This window comes from Cydia amplana, chromosome 21 (assembly GCF_948474715.1).
Source record: "Cydia amplana chromosome 21, ilCydAmpl1.1, whole genome shotgun sequence".
In the NCBI taxonomy this organism is placed as follows: Eukaryota; Metazoa; Arthropoda; class Insecta; order Lepidoptera; family Tortricidae; genus Cydia; species Cydia amplana.
The window spans coordinates 3,591,710-3,612,141 of record NC_086089.1 but is presented as its reverse complement, the minus strand read 5'-3'; the positions used below and the strand labels follow the sequence as shown (position 1 = coordinate 3,612,141).

Sequence of the window (20,432 nt, the reverse complement as noted above, 5' to 3'; positions counted from 1 at the left end):
CAAGTCTGAAGTTGTATAAATTATACTAAACAGAAACCATAGATACAGAGGGCCTACCGCGAAACCTGAAACTCGCAAATTGCGGGGATCTTTCTCTTTTACTCCAATGAAGGCGTAAGAGTGACATAAAAAAAAACCCGCAATTTGCGAACTTCGATTTTCGCGGTTATAGCCCAGAAACACTAATTGAAAATTCCCGGTTTATTTTTACGATATTGCAAGCCCTAAAAACAAGTTGTACGATTGATGGCAAAATATGTTAGTGTTTTTCACATAGTCTTGAACAGTCTAAGCCTGTCAAACTATCAGCTGTCAAAAACACGAAAAGGAAAACACAGTGGGGGTTATGTTTGTTTAAGGTAAAGGAAATAGAATATTCAGTCATGAAATAATCTAATTTGCGAGTCGTAACATGTAAATACGTATAACAATTCATTTTGACCAATTTTTTTACATTATTACTAATTAAGTAGCGTTAGTTTTGTCAATGACGATCTATTTTGGGTGTGCAGTTATTTAGGCCGATTTTAGTCCAAAGGTTAAGGCTTGGATGTGCATTTTAACATTCGTCTGGTTTAGACAGACCCTCCGTCATCTCGTGGTGCCGTATTATGGACGAGCTGAAGCTGAAAGCTGGAGAAAAGATCGGTGCTTTACACGTAAGTGTTTTCTACCACTTTCCAATTTTCCGGTAGTTTTGATGTTTAAAAATTTGTTTGTTTGTTTGGAATGTGTGAAATGGGTCAGTGGTGTGTTGTTCTAGTGAAAACTTTTGTTTATTTTGACTCTCAAATGACTTTGCTCTAATTTTCGCGACTGAATGACCCTGAAATTATATAATACTTAATTACTTGTATCAAACGCTACATATATGTTTAATATTAGAGGTATGTTATAGAACAAAATTATTCTATGCTAATTTAGGGTCAGTTAACTTTCAGAAAATACTTATACTATAGTTTGTTTTACAAAATGTACGTAATCATCATCTTCCTCGCGTTGTCCCGGCATTTTGCCACGGCTCGTGGGAGCCTGGGGTCCGCTTGGCAACTAATCCCAGTAATTGACGTGGGCACTAGTTTTTACGAAAGCGATTGCCATCTGACCTTCCAACCCAGAGGGTAAACTAGGTCCGTATTGGGATTAGTCCGGTTTCCTCACGATGTTTTCCTTCACCGAAAAGCGACTGGTAAATATTAATTGATATTTCGTACATAAGTTCCGAAAAACTCATTGGTACGAGCTGGGGTTCGAACCCACGACCTCTGGATTGCAAGTCGCACGCTCTTACCGCTAGGCCACCAGCGCTTCGTACAAAATGTACCTAATGAAATTGATATCATGAATTGAATTGAATTACACTAAGATCCAGTTTTTTTAACTTAAGATTAAGATAACATTCTCTAATCAGAACCAATAGCCATGAAACCATGTCCAAAGCTGTTGCCGGGCTTGCATCGTTGTTATGAAAATAAATAGCTTCTTTTATCAGTATCCAAACAATAGGGTATTTGTCACAGACAAGACATCCTCTAGACTGAGCATAGTAACGCTACCCCCTCTGCCACTATATACGGTAGTTTTACTCCATCTTCAGGTCAAAGTGTCAGAATCCCGTGTCGTGATTGGTCCGTGTCTTTGAACGGACCAATCACGGCACGGGACTCGCTTCGCTCACCTCGTCCCCCCGCACCCCCGTATTTTTGGCAGCATCGGTTTCATGAAATAATTGCTCTAAACTCCGTCTAGAGGATTCCTAGTCTATGTGTATTTGTATACTAATCATTGATGTAGTATAAAGAACTGGATACCCAATCAGCCGCCAAAAATGGCCCCACAAAAGTAATGTCAAAACAGATCATGCATTACTTTTTCGTTTAGTCTTGTTTGAAACGCTCAAATGTGAAGTTGTCAACAATTACGAAATGTGCCGTTAAAATATGTAAAAATAACAATGATAAAACAAGGAAAAAGGATGGAATGTATTTCTTTCGGTTAGTTCTTTGGATAGCATTACATAATTTATGTAATCTGGTGGTAATTTTATGATTTTGAATAAATTAATTTGTTAGTACCAAAGAAGGGATGTCAAGGAACAAAAATCTAATGAGTCGATGTGAGGTCAATATTTTTTTATATTTTTATATGGAATTCATAAGGAATAATATTATGTTTAAATTCAAGATTTCCAAGAAAACCTATGCGACGTGCAAAGTGGACTGCTATTTAATTATAGCAAGAGATAGGGGTGATGCAGTTTTAAACAAGGCAAAACGGCACTTGTGTGTCGGCCCATTTCCCTGTTTCCGACATATACACCACCAATAAGGGCTTATATCGACTAACTGTAAATGCTAAACCTGTCTGAACACAGTGACAACCACAGGATTTTTTTATACTTTTAGACTTTATAAAAAAAATCCAATCAGTACCTAAATGTCCCCGTGCACCCGTTCTATGAGTAAATGTAGATCTTAAATACACAGTTATTTAATAAGTAGAATTTATTTCAAGGAAATTAGTATTTAAAGACGTATACTTACGAATTAAAAATTTAATTTGTTTGAATTTGAACCACGAATTAATTTTATTTGAGCTCCCGATTAAATTAAATTTGTTTTATTTATTACTTCAATTGGTTTTCCTGTACAGTAATACATATTAAAGTGTACCAAAGTGACTCTATTCGTTCATTATTCTCGTTTGACGTTGTTTAACGTAAATACGTTACGTTTAGTGCCATCGGACTAAATTTTTTAACAGTGTTGGTACTTATGTTTGCAAATTTGACACTTAATGCTTACGACATTAAGCTCTTTTCTGTACAAAACATTTATCTTGACTCAAAATTTACGTAAGCGTTATTATCATCAATGCAAATGGTGCGAAACGTCATTGGGATCCACATTTCTTGACGTTTTTGTTCTGCTTTGTGTGTCTATTTCTTTTATATTAAGTCAGTGATACTAATAGTCAAATCAGTGTCAACTATGAAAACGATTATGAAACACTAGCATGTGACGTCACAATCAAATTACCTTCTTTAAAATAGAAATTGTGTCTAAAAATAACTGCTGTCTAAGTTTCTCTACTAATCTTCTGGTGCTTTATTTCATGCATGGTGTAAAATAATTGATTTTAAATACAGTCAAATACCCTAATATAAAGGAAACTGAAATTATGAGAGAATTTTCCTCATTTGACAGAGCCATTTCAGTTTTATAGTCATTTGTGTGTACTATACTTAAATATAATTGAGACATGTAAATGTTCCACCAGGGGTGCGAAACTCCTCGCTTTGGGCAAACTCGGCTCCGTTCGGCTCAGCAATTATTAGGGTTGACACTACTTGACGTTCCTTTGCGTGCATGACCACAGATAAGATGATGACTTGAATTTTGACAACCCTAAATAGCCGCAAGGGATAGTGCCAAAAATATAAAGCGACAGTATTCGATCCTGAACCGCCGTCAAACTTCGGCTTTGTAGGAAGTTTCCTTTCTGTATGGTAGTATACTATTATTTATTCTGTGGCAGGCGTGGCTCACTCCGCGATTTCGTCGGTACAGGTAGCTAAACGTACATCCGTTCCACACCAATTTTGGTGGCTAGCCATAAGCCGCGCGTGGCGCTGTCGCCACCTAGCGGCCATATCTGTGCTGATCGTAACAGACGCGTTTTGTTAGAGAGTGAGTCTTCTGTACCTAGTACTATTATTTATTCTGTGTCTGTGGTTCCACTTATCAACAGGAAGCAGCAAAATCAGCAGCAGGTAATAGCCGGTCCCGGGTCGAGGATGCTGTCAACAACACCGTTGAGGTCCTTAACAAGGTATGTGTACACTATATATGTCACCGTAAAATTGTAAACACTCGTCAGTTTATAATCTCGCTAGTTAAATTATAAACTGACGCCAGGGAGATTATAAACTAACCTAACCTAACCTACGTTAGATAATAAACTAACGGGTTCACAATCTTACGGTGTCATATACGTGGTTAATGATACAAGTCTGTTAGAGCACAGCAAAAAAATATTAGCAAAAACTGAATCAACAAAAAATATATTTAATCATCAAACCTTCTCACAAAATTTCTCAAAAATCGCTTGATAATTGGATTTGACAAAAAAAAATCTCTGAAAATTATTTGACGATAAATTATTTACAATAGTTCGTATAATCCATACATTAAAAAATATCTTTAAAAACTTGTTTAAAAATTATAACTAGATAGAAAAACTTCGCGAGTCCTTACAAAGGTCTGCTTATTGCTAGTTTAACTATAAGTACATCCCCTAATGCCGCCCTGTAGGGCTAAGATGGTCGGCTACTTATCATTTGTCACCATGCCTGTCACGTTCTAACCAATATGTAAGTGCGAAAGAAACGCATGGCATGACAGGTGATGAAGATACGACCATGATGCTGCTGGTCCACAGATCCGCGAAGCATTCAACGACATTTGGCACCACGAGCTGATAGCGGAGGGGCGGGACCGCATCGCGGCCTGGACGAGAGACGCGGCGCAGCGCATCAGAGACGGCACACCCCCTCTCTCACCTGTTCTGCTGTATGAGGAGTTGGTCGCGCTGTTTACAGATCGAGGTATGTCGTTGTTTCTGCCTTCCTAGTAGTTAGTACAGTCGCCATCGAATATATCGGAGCGGCCAAGGTGCTCACAAATATCTGAACACGTCTCTATTGTCAAGGCGTTAGAGTGCTTGTTAAGATATTGTGAACAGCTTGGTCGCTCCGATATATCTAGAAGGTTTCCCCAAAAAATCCAAATATATTCCAAATACATGGTTGAGTTTTGGTTTGAAGACGAATCACCAAAGACCAATCTAATTTGAACCGTAAATCGAATTGCTAAGGTTCAAATTAACGACCACGTAAGTGGTTGATAAATCGTACAATCAAGTGTAAAAATATGGATGCAAAAATCATACTCAATAAGTTTTTGTCAAAAATTTCATTTTTGGTACAAGCTTTTATCGCTGACTGTACTTTTCTTTCCAAAGGCAACTAATACTCATCGAGACATTTCTAAAAACCTCATCTCATCTCATCTCATCAGAAAACACAATTAGGTTGCGTTGTTTTATCACAGAGTTCCTATGGCCACCACCTGTCTCCATCATCAGATCAGCTCGATGGTACCATAATATTGCATTGTCACCCGACTTACATGTGTATGCAAATTTTCAGCTCAACCGGAAACCGGGAATGTCCCATAGCTCTTGTGTCAGCGAATTGAGAACTATGGGCGTATCAGAGATGGTACAATTCCCCTTTCTCCTTTTTGCCGTATGCAAGTTGACCATAGCATAGAGAAAAAAATACATAGAGTGCTCACTCCGTACATCAGTTCAGACTATTAATTTCAGTGTCTACATCTAGCATCGAGTAGCGGAACTATCAGTACTGCTACTTGACAATAGATGTAGCACCGACCGGAAAGTCTTATCTCAACAGCAGAAGACTTTCCGGTCGGTGGCGACATCTATTGTCAAGTAGCAGTACTGATAGTTCCGCTACTCGATGCTAGATGCTAATAGTCTTTTTGGTACTAAAACTGATGTATGGAGTGAGCACTCTATGTATTTTTTTCTCTATGACCATAGTCTAACCTGTACTTTTATATCCAGTATGGCGTCGCAGCATGGTGATATTCGCTTGCGGCCTAGCGCTGGGTGGGGGCTGCGGGCTGGCCGTAGGGCTCCGCTGCGCGACCCACGCGCCCAGCGGGCCGCACGCGCGCGCTTTACACGCGCAGAACGACCAGAGCGTCATACTCGTCGAGGATGCTACAGCGCCGGGTAAGAGACCATTTGTGTCCTTGGAGGATATAATCAAACGGAGACGCCATGTCTGTAATTTTCTGTACAAAACAGTCTGCCGATTTTTGCGGGGGAGGGGAACGTCAAATGTATGCGTAACGTAAAAATAGCCATGTCAGATAAACGTCAGTCCATACATTGTGTATGACCGTTGGCCGCCTATTTTCGACAGAGGGGAAAGCCTGTTAATGGCTACTCCGTTTAGTTGTATCCTCCAAGTTTGTGTCTATTATATGCCTCATCAAGATGTAGTGTGTGTTGATAGGACTATAGGGTTGTTGAAAAATGTTGAATTTTATAACTAAATCTAGTTAAATAGATAGAAAATGAGCAATTTATCACAATACATACTTACATTGGAAACATAAAAAATATACTTAAGTATGGGAATAATAAATAAATACAATTTAAGACCTTAAAGTTTCAAAAGTAGGAAAAAAATAATGGTACCATTTGATTCCTTACATTTTATTTAAAAATATATTGCATTGCAACAATAAACTTAAAACATAAACACAATATTTCACCGACAATATCGCAATATAAGCATTTGCTAAAGCAAGAGTTCGAATAATATCCATCATTATTATATTTATAGTATGTATTTTATAAATATGTGGTAGTTTATATATATTTTATTTATAAGTATAGTTTGCTTTTTTTAACTCACTCAATATATTTTCTCTCTCTGCACCAATTGAACGTATCTCTGTTTGGCCCTATGGTTGACTGGTAGAGAATGTCATTTGGCATTAAGTCCGCCATTTGTACATTGTTGTATATATTTTGTGCAATAAAGTTTAAATAAATAAATAAATAAATTTCCTTGTTTTCCATACATCGAAACGGTTTCTAACGTTACATGGTGACGTCACGATGTATTGCCAATTTGTTAGAAGCGTTTCGTCAGTAAAGTGCGGGTGCCAGACTTTGACCATCATTTGTGACTTTTGTATTGTTTTAAGACAATGGGTCCCATACAGACATTTGATCCTCAAAACAAACCAGATCGACTGATACCATTTATAAAAAAAATGTTAAAAACCATATTGTTGTGACAGCGGCGGGCGCGGGCGAGGTGTTGGTACGCGTGCAAGCGTTCAGCGTGTGTCCGTGCGACCGGGCCACGCTGCGCGGGCGCGGCGCGGTGCTGCGCGCGCTCTGCGGCCGCAGCCAGCCCCTCGTCGGACGAGGGTTCGCAGGTCAGTGTGTGTATACAGGGTGGATTTTCTTTTTGGGTCAGTGAGGGCAGCTACCAGATCCCGTGCTGCTACGAGAAAACGGTCTAAGAAGACCTTCCCTCGATTTCAAATTAATGAAGATTGGCTGTTACAGATTTTGTAAAAAACATACAGGATGCGAGAAAAAGGTCATTTTTGACAAACTTTTTTTTGATGCCAATCGATCCCATTCCTATTAAGGATCAAAAGCTTGTATGGAACCAAAAAAAAAATTCCGGCTAGAAAAGCCACAAATCGAGGAAAATTTTTCCCATACAATTTGTATGAAAATGAAAACTGTTATTTTTCACATGCTATTTTTGTATGCCAATCGATTCCATTCCTATCCAGTATCAATAGTTTCTTTGGGGTCAACTTACGGTAATGTACTAAAAAACCACAAATTAAAGAAAACTTTTTTCATACATTTACTATGGAGAAAACGTGAAATTTAATTCACATTTTTCTATCTGTTTTTCTGTCATGTTTTTTCTAAAATCTGTAAAAGCCAATCTTCATTAATTTGAAATCGAGGGAAGGTCTTCTTAGACCGTTTTCTCATAGCAGCACGGGATCTGGTAGCTGCCCTCACTGACCCAAAAAGAAAATCCACCCTGTATACACTATATACAGCCAGCAGCAGAAGTTACTAAGCGGGCGAGGTGTTGGTACAGACTAACTGTGTATAATGTGTATATGGGTGGATCAACTATTTCTTGTTGTTATTCTGTCCGGTCAGCCAAGAGACAATAGTAGCATAGTTTGTTAGAAAACATTGTACACCACCTTCTAACAAGCTAATAAATATACAAGAACTGATAGTTTAAACTTTAAACTATCAGTTATTTACCTTTAAACCTTTAAACTTTAAAGGTATAAGATTTACACAAGGTAGACTTGTGTCCTAGCAAGGGCGTGGTGGCCAAATATACCCGGCGGGTGAGATTAAACCACTGACAATCCAACCTCTAGACTGAGCTTAGGCCAATTCTTTCATAAAACCGATGCTGCCAAAAATACGGGGGTGCGGGGGGACGAGGTGAGCGAATCCCGTGCCGTGATTGGTCCGTTCAAAGACACGGACCAATCACGGCACGGGATTGACTCGAAGATGGAGTAACGCTACCGTATGTGTGGCAGAGGGGGTAGCGCGACTATGCTATGTCTAGAGGTTGGATTGTCTGTGGATTAAACTGATTCAACAATGCTGGTTATAATCAGGGATGTAACGGATGTGGTTTTATCGGAACCGAAAGCGGAACCAGATGTTTTAAATTTAGTTTATCGGAACCAGAAACGGAATCGGAACCGAAAATGGAACCGGAATCAGAACCGGAACCTGAGTCAGTACTATCAATAGGTATACATTACACAACACAACACATACGTATAGGTACTTTAAATTCAAAAACACAGATAAAGCAGGACATCTAATTACTGCAGCACGTGGAAAGCGGGTCTATGAGCGAATGACTGGTATAAACCTGTTTGTTTTTGATGTATACCGCTCATGTCCCGCGGCCGCGCTAAGCATTGACATCCGATATAACTTCCGTTTCAAAAGTAACGGAACCGGAACAGAAACGGATGTGTAATACCAAACGGAAGTTCCGACTTAACGGAAACGGAAACGGAGCTCCGTAACATCCCTGGTTATAATGAGTGATGGTGAAGTGGTATTTCAGGAGTGGTGCTTGACGTGGGGTACGGCGTGTGCCACTTAGAGTTGGGCGATGAAGTTTGGGGATGCGTGAGCGAGTGGAGCGGCGGCGCGGCCACCGAACTACTTACGATACGCAGGTGAGCAAGCCATACTCATATTATAAATGCGAAAGTGTGTTTGTCTGTCTGTGTGTTATGCTGTTACCTCTGGGGTCCCGTTGTTTCCTATAAAGTTTTGAGTCATAATGTAATGTTTGTCATATTATCATTAGCACAGAATAAATAATAGTACTAAGTACAGAAGACTCACTCTCTAACAAAACGCGTCTGTTACGATCAGCACAGATATGGCCGCTAGGTGGCGACAGCGCCACGCGCGGCTTATGGCTTTCCCCAAAATTGGGGCCGAACGGATACTTTTAGCTACCTGTAGCAAAGCGACGAAATCGCGGAGTGAGACACGCCTGTCATTAGTCATAAAACTGAAACCGTTAACATCTCAGGATTTTCGTAAGGTTATCCTATAGATAGGTTAGGTTAGGTTTGTTTTATGGCAATCCTGAAAAGTGACGCGTTTCTGAGCCAAATGAATTATGATTAACGAAAATGCGAGCAAACAATACATTATGGCTTGAAACTATTTATTTTTGGGAAACAATAGAGACCCGTTACCTCTTCACGCTAAAACCGCTGAACCGATTTAGTTGAAAATTGGCATAGAGATCGTTTGAGTGCCGGAGAAGGACGTAGCATAGTTTTTATGTCGGAAATCATCCCTAAAGAGGGTGAAACGGGGGAATTGAGACAACTAATGAATTTCCTATTTCAGTACTCGTGTGAGCAAACGGCCTCACGGCCTCGCAGCAGACGCGGCGGCCTCGCTGCCCTGGGCTGGAGCCCTCGCCCTGCGCGCCCTTGAACGGCTGCGCTGTACATCGGAATGTAAGGGGAAACGGTAGGCAAGTAGGGATGACATGTAGGGTTGTCGGCCTCGCGGCCTCCCAAGGCAGGAATCTTAAGCGGCTTAGCTGTACGTCGTAATGTGAGTTGAAATGGTGCAAGGGATTATAATGTGTGGGCTTCGCGGGCTCCTAAGGGGGTCCGAAACAACTGCGCTTTACATCAGAATGAAAGAGTAAAAGGTAGACATGTATGATATGTAGGGCTGTCGGCCTCGCAGTGGATGCAGGGGCCTTGCGTTCCTGGGCCGGAGCCCTAGCCCTACGCGCCCTTGAACGGCTGCGCTGTACCTACATCGGAATGTAAGGGGAAACGGTTAGCAAGTAGGGATTGTAATGTGTAGGATGTCGGCCTCGCGGCCTCTCAAGATGGGAGTCCTAAATAACTGCGCTGTATCGGAATGTAAGGGGAAACGGTAGGCAAGCAGGGATGATGTAGGACTGTGGGCCTCGCGGCCTCTCAAGGCAAGAGTCTTACGTTGGAAACGTGGTAATATTACTAATGGACTATTAGTCTAGCACGTTATATGGAATGATAGCAATGCAACATTTTAGTATTTGCTATAATAATTAATAAAAAATAATTGCGATTTGGACCTTATTTACAACCGACTAAAGTCCTATTTCCCCCAGCATAGTGATATGCGGCGCGGCCAGCGGCGAGGGCTGCGCGTTGATACAACTGCTGACTGCTCGAGGCGCACACGTGTCTGTACTAGCCCCGAGGAGAGCCAGGAACGCTTTACAAAACCTGGGTGAGGACTTTATTCCAATGGCGTACGGTTCATATTTGAATGATTTGAGATGATATACAGTGTGTGGCCTATAACGCGGGAGAATAATTAAAACGTAGATTCTACTCCTCAAACTAGACAATGTTTGTTCAGCAACTTTTAAAAATAACTTGTGGTTTGTATTTTAAAACACTTTAAAATTTAATCGAACACGCAATGTATCACGAAATTGATTATGCCTGTACGGTGACAAGACTGACGGGCGATGTCAATTAGACGGAATTTAAAGTACATTGAAAATATTATTTAGTTTGTTTGAAAAAGGGACAATTTTAAGACTACATAATTTCAAAAAGTTGTCGAACAAAAGTTTTATTGTTTGAGTAGTAGAATCTACGTTTTAATTATTCTCCCGCGTTATAGGCCACACACTGTATAGGAAATGACGCCGTAGACAACTTGAACTGGATTAAACCGCTCGTGCTAATATTGATACCCGAGCAAGCGAAAGATTCTAGAATTGAACCACGAGCGTAGCGGGTGGTTCGAAAAATGGAATCTTGAGCGTTGTGAGGGTTTCATAGCACGAGGGTTAAACAAAATTTGCCCCCGAGTGAAACACGAAATTTTTCACCACACCAACTGGAAGAAAAAATGTACTGTAAGATATCAAACAAAATTACATTCAAATGAATGTTATTTAATATTTATTATTCAAAATCATCATTTAAAAGGCAATTCCATCAGTAAACCATAAGAAAACAACTCAAAATTTGCATTTGATTACTTTGCCCCACATGTGAATAAAACGCAATTTTGCTATCAGTTTTTGAACAATCAAGAGAGTCTTTACCAGTTGGTGTGGTTAAAACGAATTTTTCACCACACCAACTCGGAAAGGCTTACATTGCACTTCAAAAACCGATAGCAAAGTTACATTTTATTCACATGTGAGGCAAAGTAATCAAATGCAAATTTTGAGTTGTTTTGTTATGTTTGTTGGTAGAATTGACTTTTAAATGATGATTTTGGATGATAAATATTTAATAATATTTATTTGGATTAAATTTGGTTTGATTTTGTTTGATATTTTACATTTAATATTTGCTTCGGGTGGTGAAAAATTTTGTGTTTCACTCGGGGGCAAATTTTGTTTAACCTTCGCGCTTTGAAACCCTCGTTACGCTCTAGATTCCACTTTTCGAACCACTCGCTACGCTCGTGGTTCAATTCTGGAATCTTTAGCTTTCTCGGGTATCAATATTAGCACGAGCGGTTAAACAACAACTTTGCCCCCTTGTAAAACAATAGTTATTTGTACAACAAGAGATCAAAGTTTGATATTTCTTCGAGTGCTTATTTTGAGTCCCGTGCAAGCGAAAGATTCTAATTTAGAATCTTGAGCGTAGTAAGGGACTCAAAAGCGCACGAGATGTAAATAACTTTGATCTCGTGTAGTACACAACATTTTTCACCTCAGCAGTGAGAACATATTAGAGAACCCGAAAAATGTATTCCTTCTTCATCACTTACCTATTCACTCATGTTTTCTTAAGATATACCAACAATTAAATTTTCACCTCAGCAGCTCGAACAAGGGTACTTTGCTACTTAAAAACAGTGAGCAAAATCACATTTTGCTCACTGAGTGAGCAAAATCCCATTTTGCTCATTTTGTCTCACTCAGTGAGCAAAATGCGATGTTGCTCACTATTTTCAAGTAGCAAAGTACCCTTGTTCGAGCTGCTGAGGTGAAAATAGCTATTAAATTTGATAGAGGTTTGAGTTCCGCATTAATTATCGCAGGAGCGCATGAGTACGTGGAGCTGGATACCAACAACCACAGCACGGCGTCTTGGGCGTCGCTCGCGCAGTACGGCGCGCGCGCGGGCCCGTGGGACGGCGTGCTGGCCTGCGCCGGCGCCGCCGCGCCCGGCCCGGGCTGCGCGCCCGCCAGGGCGGCGCTCAAGTGAGTGCTTCGACACGAGACACAAAACAGATACAGTACAGAAATCAATCTACATACAAAGTGCGCTCGAGCAACGCACACATAGACACTGCTCACGGACACGATATCTCGGACCGGTTGGGACCAGTGCGAGCGCGAGTGCCATCCGCTTGAGACACGCGTCTGTGAACTTTTTTGTGCAATAATGGAGAAACAAACACAAAGTTATTATAACTGTTCAGTGGACGGTTGTTTAAATTCAACATTAAACGGTGAATATTCGGTCGCCGGATATTCGGTATTCGGCCGAGATACCGAATAACCGGCGACCGAATATTCGGCATGACATGCGAACATTTTGAGTCACAATTACATATTATGAAAACTGATCGCTAAAGCTTTGGATTCCTCCGAAAACGGTGCCGTCATATGACGGCCGTCATATAGCGGCCGCAAAAGACGGCCGTCTTTACGGTGGCGACATGTGGAAAGTACCACGGCGTCATAACACACCGTCAGCCACCAAGGTCAAAGCGGCAAATTTGAAAAATGTAGGCGCGATAGGATAACATCCCATAGAAAATTTGAATTTCGCGCATTTTCCTACTGACAAGATTTGCTTGATCATCTATAATTTACTTGGAGGATGAAATATCATCAGAAGAGGAAAATAATCGTAGTAAGGAATCATTTATTTAAATCTCGTGTCATTTATTCAAAATGGCGTCACCGCTATCTAATAAAACGTTCACGAAACTATCGACAAGGTCATGACGGCCGTCATCTTACGTTACGTTGACAATCAACGTAACGCAACGCCGTCTAGGAAACCGCGCCATCTTGTTTACATAGACAACGTTCTAGTGACGTCAGTCAACGCTATATAGCGGCCGTAATATGACGGCACCGTTTTCGGAGGAATCCAAAGCTTTACAAAGCTCAACGCTATTTTTATTGAACAGCATTATTGAATGGAGTCGAACAAAACAGACTCATGATAAAAATAAAATGTTTTTTAATCAGCAAATGCTCAAAAAAGGGTCTTCGTATTTTACAACTTTCCAAGAACACATTCTAAATATACCTACATAGTTTTTGGTTATTTTTGTTGTACAATTTTTCTTTTTAAGTAGGTACAAGGTACAACAGATATTCGGTATTCGGCCGAATAGTACGCAAATATTCGGCCGAATACCGAATATTCGGCAAAGTGGCCGAATAGGCCGAATACCGAATAGTTGCCGAATATTCGTGGCATCTCTAGTCGACACCATCATCTATCTACTTCTTACCAGGGATGTTGCGGATGCAGATTTTTTGACATCCGCGGACGCGGATGCCGATATTTAAAGGCTCACATCCGCGGATGCGAATTCGGATGTCAAGATTAGGTACTTCGAAAACGTCAAATATTTCATTTTTAGTATTTTTTTATTAACAACAAAACGTTTAAAAGTCTATTTTTTTATTCGGTAGACTAAAATGACATTTCATAGTATGAAATGACATTTTATGATCATACTATGAACTGTCATTTCAGTCTACCGAATAAAAAAATAGACTTTAGTATATGTTATATTTAATAAACAGTAACTTGGCCGACTTTTCTGAATCTAGACCATTTCGTTATAGGTAATGACGAAATTACCCAGCACTTACACCGCCGCTAAGACGTTCTTGTACCGACTTGTTTGACATCCGCATCCGCATAAGGTCCGCATCGATTTTATGCGGATGCGGATGTTGAAAATAATGCGGAAGTTACGCGGTTGCGGATGCGGATGTTCGCAACATCCCTGCTTCTTACAAACAAAGAGCTATCGGTTGCTGAGCCGCATAATGCTTAGACCTTTGTTGAGAGAGCTATTTGCTAAGCTTTTGCTGAGAGCCAAAGCTATTTATTAGAATGAGATAACGGATATGCATCTCTCGTTCTGTAGTAGGTATAGCTGTATCCCTACTTATGTAAGTAAAACATACAAGTTAGGTACTTGGGACTTAAGCCCGGCGGTAGTGCCTGAATCACGCGCAAAACCGCAGACAAACACGAATTGTGAAATCTTCCACCTATAATGCGGCAAGCCTCTGACTTCTTTTTAAATACTTCGCTTCTATGGTGTATTCCCATTTGTCCCCGTCGGGAACAGATGGGAAATGGTGCATTCGTTTGATTTTTTCTCATCTGTCCCCGCCTCGTGTAAGGCGGTAGTCACGTGGGGCGGGGACAAATAGGAATACACCGCTTTTATTGCATTAGTACTCATCGTCCTGTTCTAAAAAAGCTAATCCCTACTTGTACGAAGTTGAAAATCCCGAAATCTTATTTTATTTTCTTAATTAGGGAAAAAAGAGACATAGGCAGATAATACAAAAAGAGGACATAGGTTTATACATTAATAAGTGCAACCTACATCCTGAGACAATCTTCATCCTGTTTGCTCCTATACAGGATGCTTCCTGTAACAGGAGCAATAAATTAAACTGTAGAATGTACTCCTCAAACTGACCAACATTTCACTGATTTAAACTTTCACGATTTTTACACATTATTAAATTATACAACGGGACTTAATCGCGTATCTAAGTTTTAAGATTTACCTCCGACGTTTCGAGGACGGCGTTGTCCCCGTGGTCTCGGAGAAGACTGGCTTAAGTTGACATCAGCATCGTCTAACCGCGCGAGTTTTTCGAACTACCCGCACTTGGCTTTAATAATGACCAACATTTTTCAGCAACTTTTGAAAATAACTCGTGTTTTGATTTTTATTACACTTTAAAGTTTATTCTAAGACGCAATGTATTGCAAATTTATGTTTAAAGCGTGACAAGCAACGTCAAAGCGACGTCAAACACACTGATGTCAGCGTACATTGAAGGCAATATTTATTTTGTATGAAAAAGAGGAAGTCTAAAGGATTCATAATTTTTAGGGTTCCGTACCCAAAGGGTAAAAACGGGACCCTATTACTAAGACTCCGCTGTCCGTCCGTCCGTCTGTCTGTCACCAGGCTGTATCTCACGAACCGTGATAGCTAGACAGTTGAAATTTTCACAGATGATGTATTTCTGTTGCCGCTATAACAACAAATACTAAAAACAGAATAAAATAAAGATTTAAGTGGGGCTCCCATACAACAAACGTGATTTTTGACCGAAGTTAAGCAACGTCGGGCGGGGTCAGTACTTGGATGTTTGACCGTTTTTTTGCTTGTTTTGCTCTATTTTTTGTTGATGGTGCGGAACCCTCGGTGCGCGAGTCCGACTCGCGCTTGGCCGGTTTTAAAAGTTGCTGAACAAATGTTGGTCAGTTTGAGGAGTACAGCCTTTAGTTTAATTTATTGCTCCTGTTACAGGAAGCACCCTGTATACATTTTGTTCGCGCGACAGAGACAACCCGAATGTTTCAGAGCTACGGCCGCGCGCGACGCGGTGGTGGAGCTTCGCCCCACTCCTCTGATCACGGACCAGCTTCCCGTCCCCTTCTCGTTCATTTTCGCTGCCTCCTTCTATACTTTCAGAGTTTTGAGGGTGAGTTAGACATGTATTATTGTAATAGTAGTAAACTCTTTAGTGCACAAAAAGACATTAAAAATAACACTAGTGGCTCTGTGAGCTGTGGACCTCGCGAGCATAGCTTATTGGGACCGTGCACGATGACAGCGCCACACAGCGGTTTGATCAATCAACAATACAAAGATTTTAATTTATTAAAAAAAAATACAAAAAGTTATGTCTTACTGGGGATCGAACCCAGACTTTCTGTGTGCAAACAAAAAAAGCGATTGTTTACAAAATGCGCCATGATAGTTCTTTGCGAAGCTGACGAAATTCGGCTACTCATTCTCGAGTACAAACTAAATATCTAAATACCGCCTAAACCAGCAATACAATTTTTCTGCATTTTTTGCCATTTACTATGTAAATATGTCTCAAAAAGAAAATACTCTTATGATATCGATACGACTATTTGTTTAAGCGCGAGGTATCACAACTCCTCCATTTTTGAAAATTTCCATAATCGGAATAGACAAAAAAAATTATTTACTCATAGAATCTGGTCACAAAATTTCACAAGAATCGGTTGAGAATTGCGACCTGTAGAGGAGAACATCCGGACATACAAAAGCAAAATGCCCGAGTCAAAACGTAGACCTTCGCTACGCTTCGGTCAATAAATCTAACTTCTTAGCTAAGTAAATAATGTTCTACAAATCTTACCTACGCTATATTACAAATTCAGAATCTGGGAGACCGAGCTTTGCTCGGAAAACATATAAAAACTCAATAATGCGCGTTTTCCCAGAGATGACACCTAGCTAGATCGATTTTTCGACCCGAAAACCCGCATATAGCAACTTTCATCGAATTTAGTCGTACTGTCGTCAAAAGTGCATAGTTTAAATCTTTCGGGTTTTTAACGCCCGCGGTGTATATATAAATTAATATATATATACAAGAATTGCTCGTTTAAAGGTATTCGATGTATGTAATGTCTATTCGAGCACTTGACTATTGCAATAAGGCTTTACTAAACCGTTTTACCAGTAACATCGCAGTTCTGCCCTAGTAGCACGGTCGCATTTTTATCATTTGTCACCATGCCTGTCACGTTCTAACATGTATGTAAGTGCCAAAGTGACGGGCATAGTGATAGTCGAAAAAAATGGAACCGTGCTGAGCCCGCTGCTTGTTAAAAAGTAATTTATTTTAATATTAATCTTCATCCATTCCAATAAAGTTTACTAAGGATTGTTATATAACAATTTTCGGCTTTTAAAACGTGAGTATCAAGTTTTAATATTGAATATGTTTGGCAGTGGGTGGTCGGCTGTGGTACCCACACGGATTGGCTAGAAGAGAAGCAAAGGCTCTCCGGTGGTCTGATATCCCTGGCTACACTAGTGAATGAGGGGACACTACGCCCTGTACTAGATAAGGTGAGTGAATAATGAATATATTATAACACACGGCCGGGTTATTCCCACTAGTTACCACCAAGTTGTTACCAGTGGTAACTACTGGGAATTTTTTTCCCACCTTTTACCACTGGTAACTACTGGGAAAAATTATTCCCAGTAGTTACCACTAACTCGGTTTGGTGGTAAATACTGGGAATTTTTATTCCCAGTAGTTACCACCAAAATTTTGTTAGAGTTAAATACTAATAATAACAGTATAAAATAGTATTAGTATAAATATAGAGTGATTTTGAATTACCGAATAAAATCACTTAAAAATAATCTAAATGGATTATTACATTTATCCTTGCATATATTATAGTTTTAGTACTAGTACCGGTTAAACTGTTTCAATATTTTTTCGTCACTTTTAAGGCAGTTTGCTAAAACACTAATCGACTTAATAATGATTTATTAAATCACTCTATATTATTTTTTTATACTGTTTTTAATGTATTTAACTCTAACAAAATTTTGGTGGTAACTACTGTGAATAAAAATTCCCACTAGTTACCACCAAACCGAGTTGGTGGTAACTACTGGGAATTATTTTTCCCAGTAGTTACCAGTGGTAAAAGGTGGGAAAAAAATTCCCAGTAGTTACCACTGGTAAGAACTTGGTGGTAACTAGTGGGAATAACCCCACACGGCCGCTGCGTCGACAGTTCTTTTTTCCTTAGAACTTGGCTTGACACGCTGCCGAGTGTCTAGATATATGCCTCATGGGCACCCTTCCGCAGGGCACAGACTTGGGGGATATTTCATAGGATAGGTGGGTACTCTTTCGATTGCTGTTTAATTTTTAAGTAGTTTTATTTTAATGTTATTCTACAGACTTCGCGTTAAGAGAAGCTTTTAATTTTGAATTTTTACACGTTTCAATGAAGGGAAAATGCAATGAAAAAATTAATATAGAAACTAGACTATATTTTCGAGGGCAGACTGAAATCCAAAATCTTAAAAAGTTAAAGTTGGCGCGATAGAAAAAATCACAGAAACATGTCTAATATTCATTTATTTTCAATTTGATATCATTACCCAGCATTCCATATCAGTATAATTTAAAATAGCTAGTGATATAGCCGGGGGATGTGTGCAGCGAAATTTTAATCAGAAGTATAATTTCAGAGTTATTGAGGAAAAACGTTAAAACCCGCGCGATCGTCAAATCTACCGTCGCAAGCGCGCCGTATTTCTTATTCCTTTCTAAAGTCTATTTTTTTATTCGGTATACTGAAATGACAGTTAATAGTATGGACATGAAATGTCATTTCATACTATTAACTGTCATTTCAGTCTACCGAATAAAAAAATAGACTTTAATTTGCTGAAAAATGTGTGTCAATCACCGTTTTCCAAAACCTATAAAATTTTACGTCTTCTACTTTTACCTTTGTCTTTTCAGGTATACTTACCACAGGACTTTGAGACTGCCCTAGCACACGCGTGCAGCGACGAGGCCCTAGGCACAACCGTCATCAGGTTCCCTTAGACCTTAGAACCTTGTCTTAGTACTTGAATAAAACAACCCTTACCAATGGGATCACAGGACACACACTAACCCCCTTGGTTAAAACAAATGTAACCGTGGCCTTAGGGCACGGAATAAATAATAGTACTAGGGACAGAAGATTCACTCTCTAACAAAACGCGTCTATTACGACAGATATGACCGCTAGGTGGCGCAAGCGCGAGCAGGCGTCCGTTCCGTAGCGGTGCGCGGCAACCTATGGCTAGACACCGAAATTGGTGTGGGCCGCATGTACTTGTAGCGACGCGATGAAATCGAGGAGTGAGCCACGTCTGCCTCGGGTTAGAAAGAACTGAGTGGACGCTCGAGTGGCGTGATGTGGCATCTATGTTAAAAAAATACATAAGTATGCGAGCCGCAGTAAACGCTGCTTAAATCCTTGAAATGGCCCTGTAAGTGAATTTGTTCTATATGACTGGTGAAAATTTGAATTCCAATTCGAAGTTACGATATTTCCGAGATCTTGTTATGGAGTTTAACCCTTCGTATGTCTAAGCACTGATCAATGCGAATAAATTTAAAGCTATTGTAATTAAACAATGGATTTAAATTCATGCGCACTGAACAGTGCTCAGACCTTCGATCAACACGGGCTTCCGGCACGGAAGGGATAGGCCCAAGCGATATCTTGACATTCAAATCATTCTGCCATTTTTCGCGGGGGGGGGGGGGAACGTGCACACAGTCGCACTTCTCACACACTTACATACAAAATCTAATTTGTAATGACGACACAAATACATAGAAAATGACACCCTACACAGACAAATCTTGCACATCTCGATCTGTTTTTGTGTACGGACGAGTCACAAGTGTCACAACACGCACACTAACACATTTTCGTCAAAGAATTTTATCGTTTTCTGAGAGATGAGAAATCGGATTTGTCGCTCGACCGATCCGCAATTTGTACTGGGCGAGGAAAATCGATAAATCCAGCAATTACATGAGACTAAAATATAATAATTGTGTTTAAATGTATTTAAACGTATGACATGTAAAAAAAATATTACATGTGAAATGTAACACCTTCTTTTTGTAAATTTGATGTCCCCGACCTCTTTTTACAACAAAAAACCGAGCAATTAGGCATTTTTTCTGCTGCTGTGTTCACTCGCGCGTCTGGACTCGGTGTAGTTTAAAATCCGAGCGCAACTAGTTTTATTACCCGCGCTAGATCAGTTGATCTTGTACCTAGGCAGAGGGGAATTAGTGTGAATGCCGCATCCCTTCCGTGTTGATCGAAGGCTCAGACATACAAAGGGTTAAAAGTATCTTACGGCAAATAAAAACCGTCAATATTATAGTTCTTTGCTATTGCAATTTTTTATCATATTGTGACACGACAAAGATACTAAGATATATAAACCATAGACTATAGATAACCTGTCAATAAGAACCGATTCTCAGCGCCCTCTGTAGCGAGCAATTGACAGTCTGTAACCCCATTGAGATTGATGATAATCACTTAAGAAAACAGTTGAAAAACGGATGCGTCCTATGAACTGATCCCGATCATAGAGAACTATAGTAAGACAAGAGTGCTCGCTCCATACATCAGTTTGGGTACCTACCAAAA

General features: G+C 40.0%; 1 protein-coding gene across 3 annotated transcripts; it reads left to right on the top strand.

Moving 5' to 3' along the window:
- The first annotated feature begins 306 nt into the window (after nt 1-306).
- Nucleotides 307-18,814, top strand: LOC134657892 (reticulon-4-interacting protein 1, mitochondrial-like). 3 transcript variants are annotated; one of them, XM_063513471.1, is made up of 13 exons: nt 307-359; nt 580-659; nt 3,751-3,831; nt 4,441-4,606; nt 5,650-5,820; nt 6,903-7,043; nt 8,747-8,861; nt 9,553-9,678; nt 10,316-10,437; nt 12,223-12,385; nt 15,772-15,892; nt 17,182-17,301; nt 18,728-18,814. In XM_063513471.1, exons 2-13 carry the CDS (start codon nt 612-614, stop codon nt 18,812-18,814), a joined length of 1,461 nt encoding a protein of 486 aa, XP_063369541.1. In that variant the 5' UTR covers nt 307-359; nt 580-611. The 3 variants fall into 3 exon arrangements, with proteins under 3 accessions (XP_063369541.1, XP_063369538.1, XP_063369539.1); XM_063513468.1 differs by having other exon boundaries at nt 313-359; nt 584-659; XM_063513469.1 differs by lacking the exon at nt 307-359 and having other exon boundaries at nt 402-659.
- The last annotated feature ends 1,618 nt before the right edge of the window (nt 18,815-20,432 follow it).

Coding starts and splice junctions, on each gene's coding strand:
- LOC134657892 (XM_063513471.1), top strand. CDS start 612: ATGGACGAGCTGAAGCTGAAAGCTGGAGAAAAGATCGGTGCTTTACAC. Junction 8,862..9,552: donor GAACTACTTACGATACGCAG/GTGAGCAAGCCA, acceptor TTCCTATTTCAG/TACTCGTGTGAGCAAACGGC. Junction 17,302..18,727: donor TACGCCCTGTACTAGATAAG/GTGAGTGAATAA, acceptor TTGTCTTTTCAG/GTATACTTACCACAGGACTT.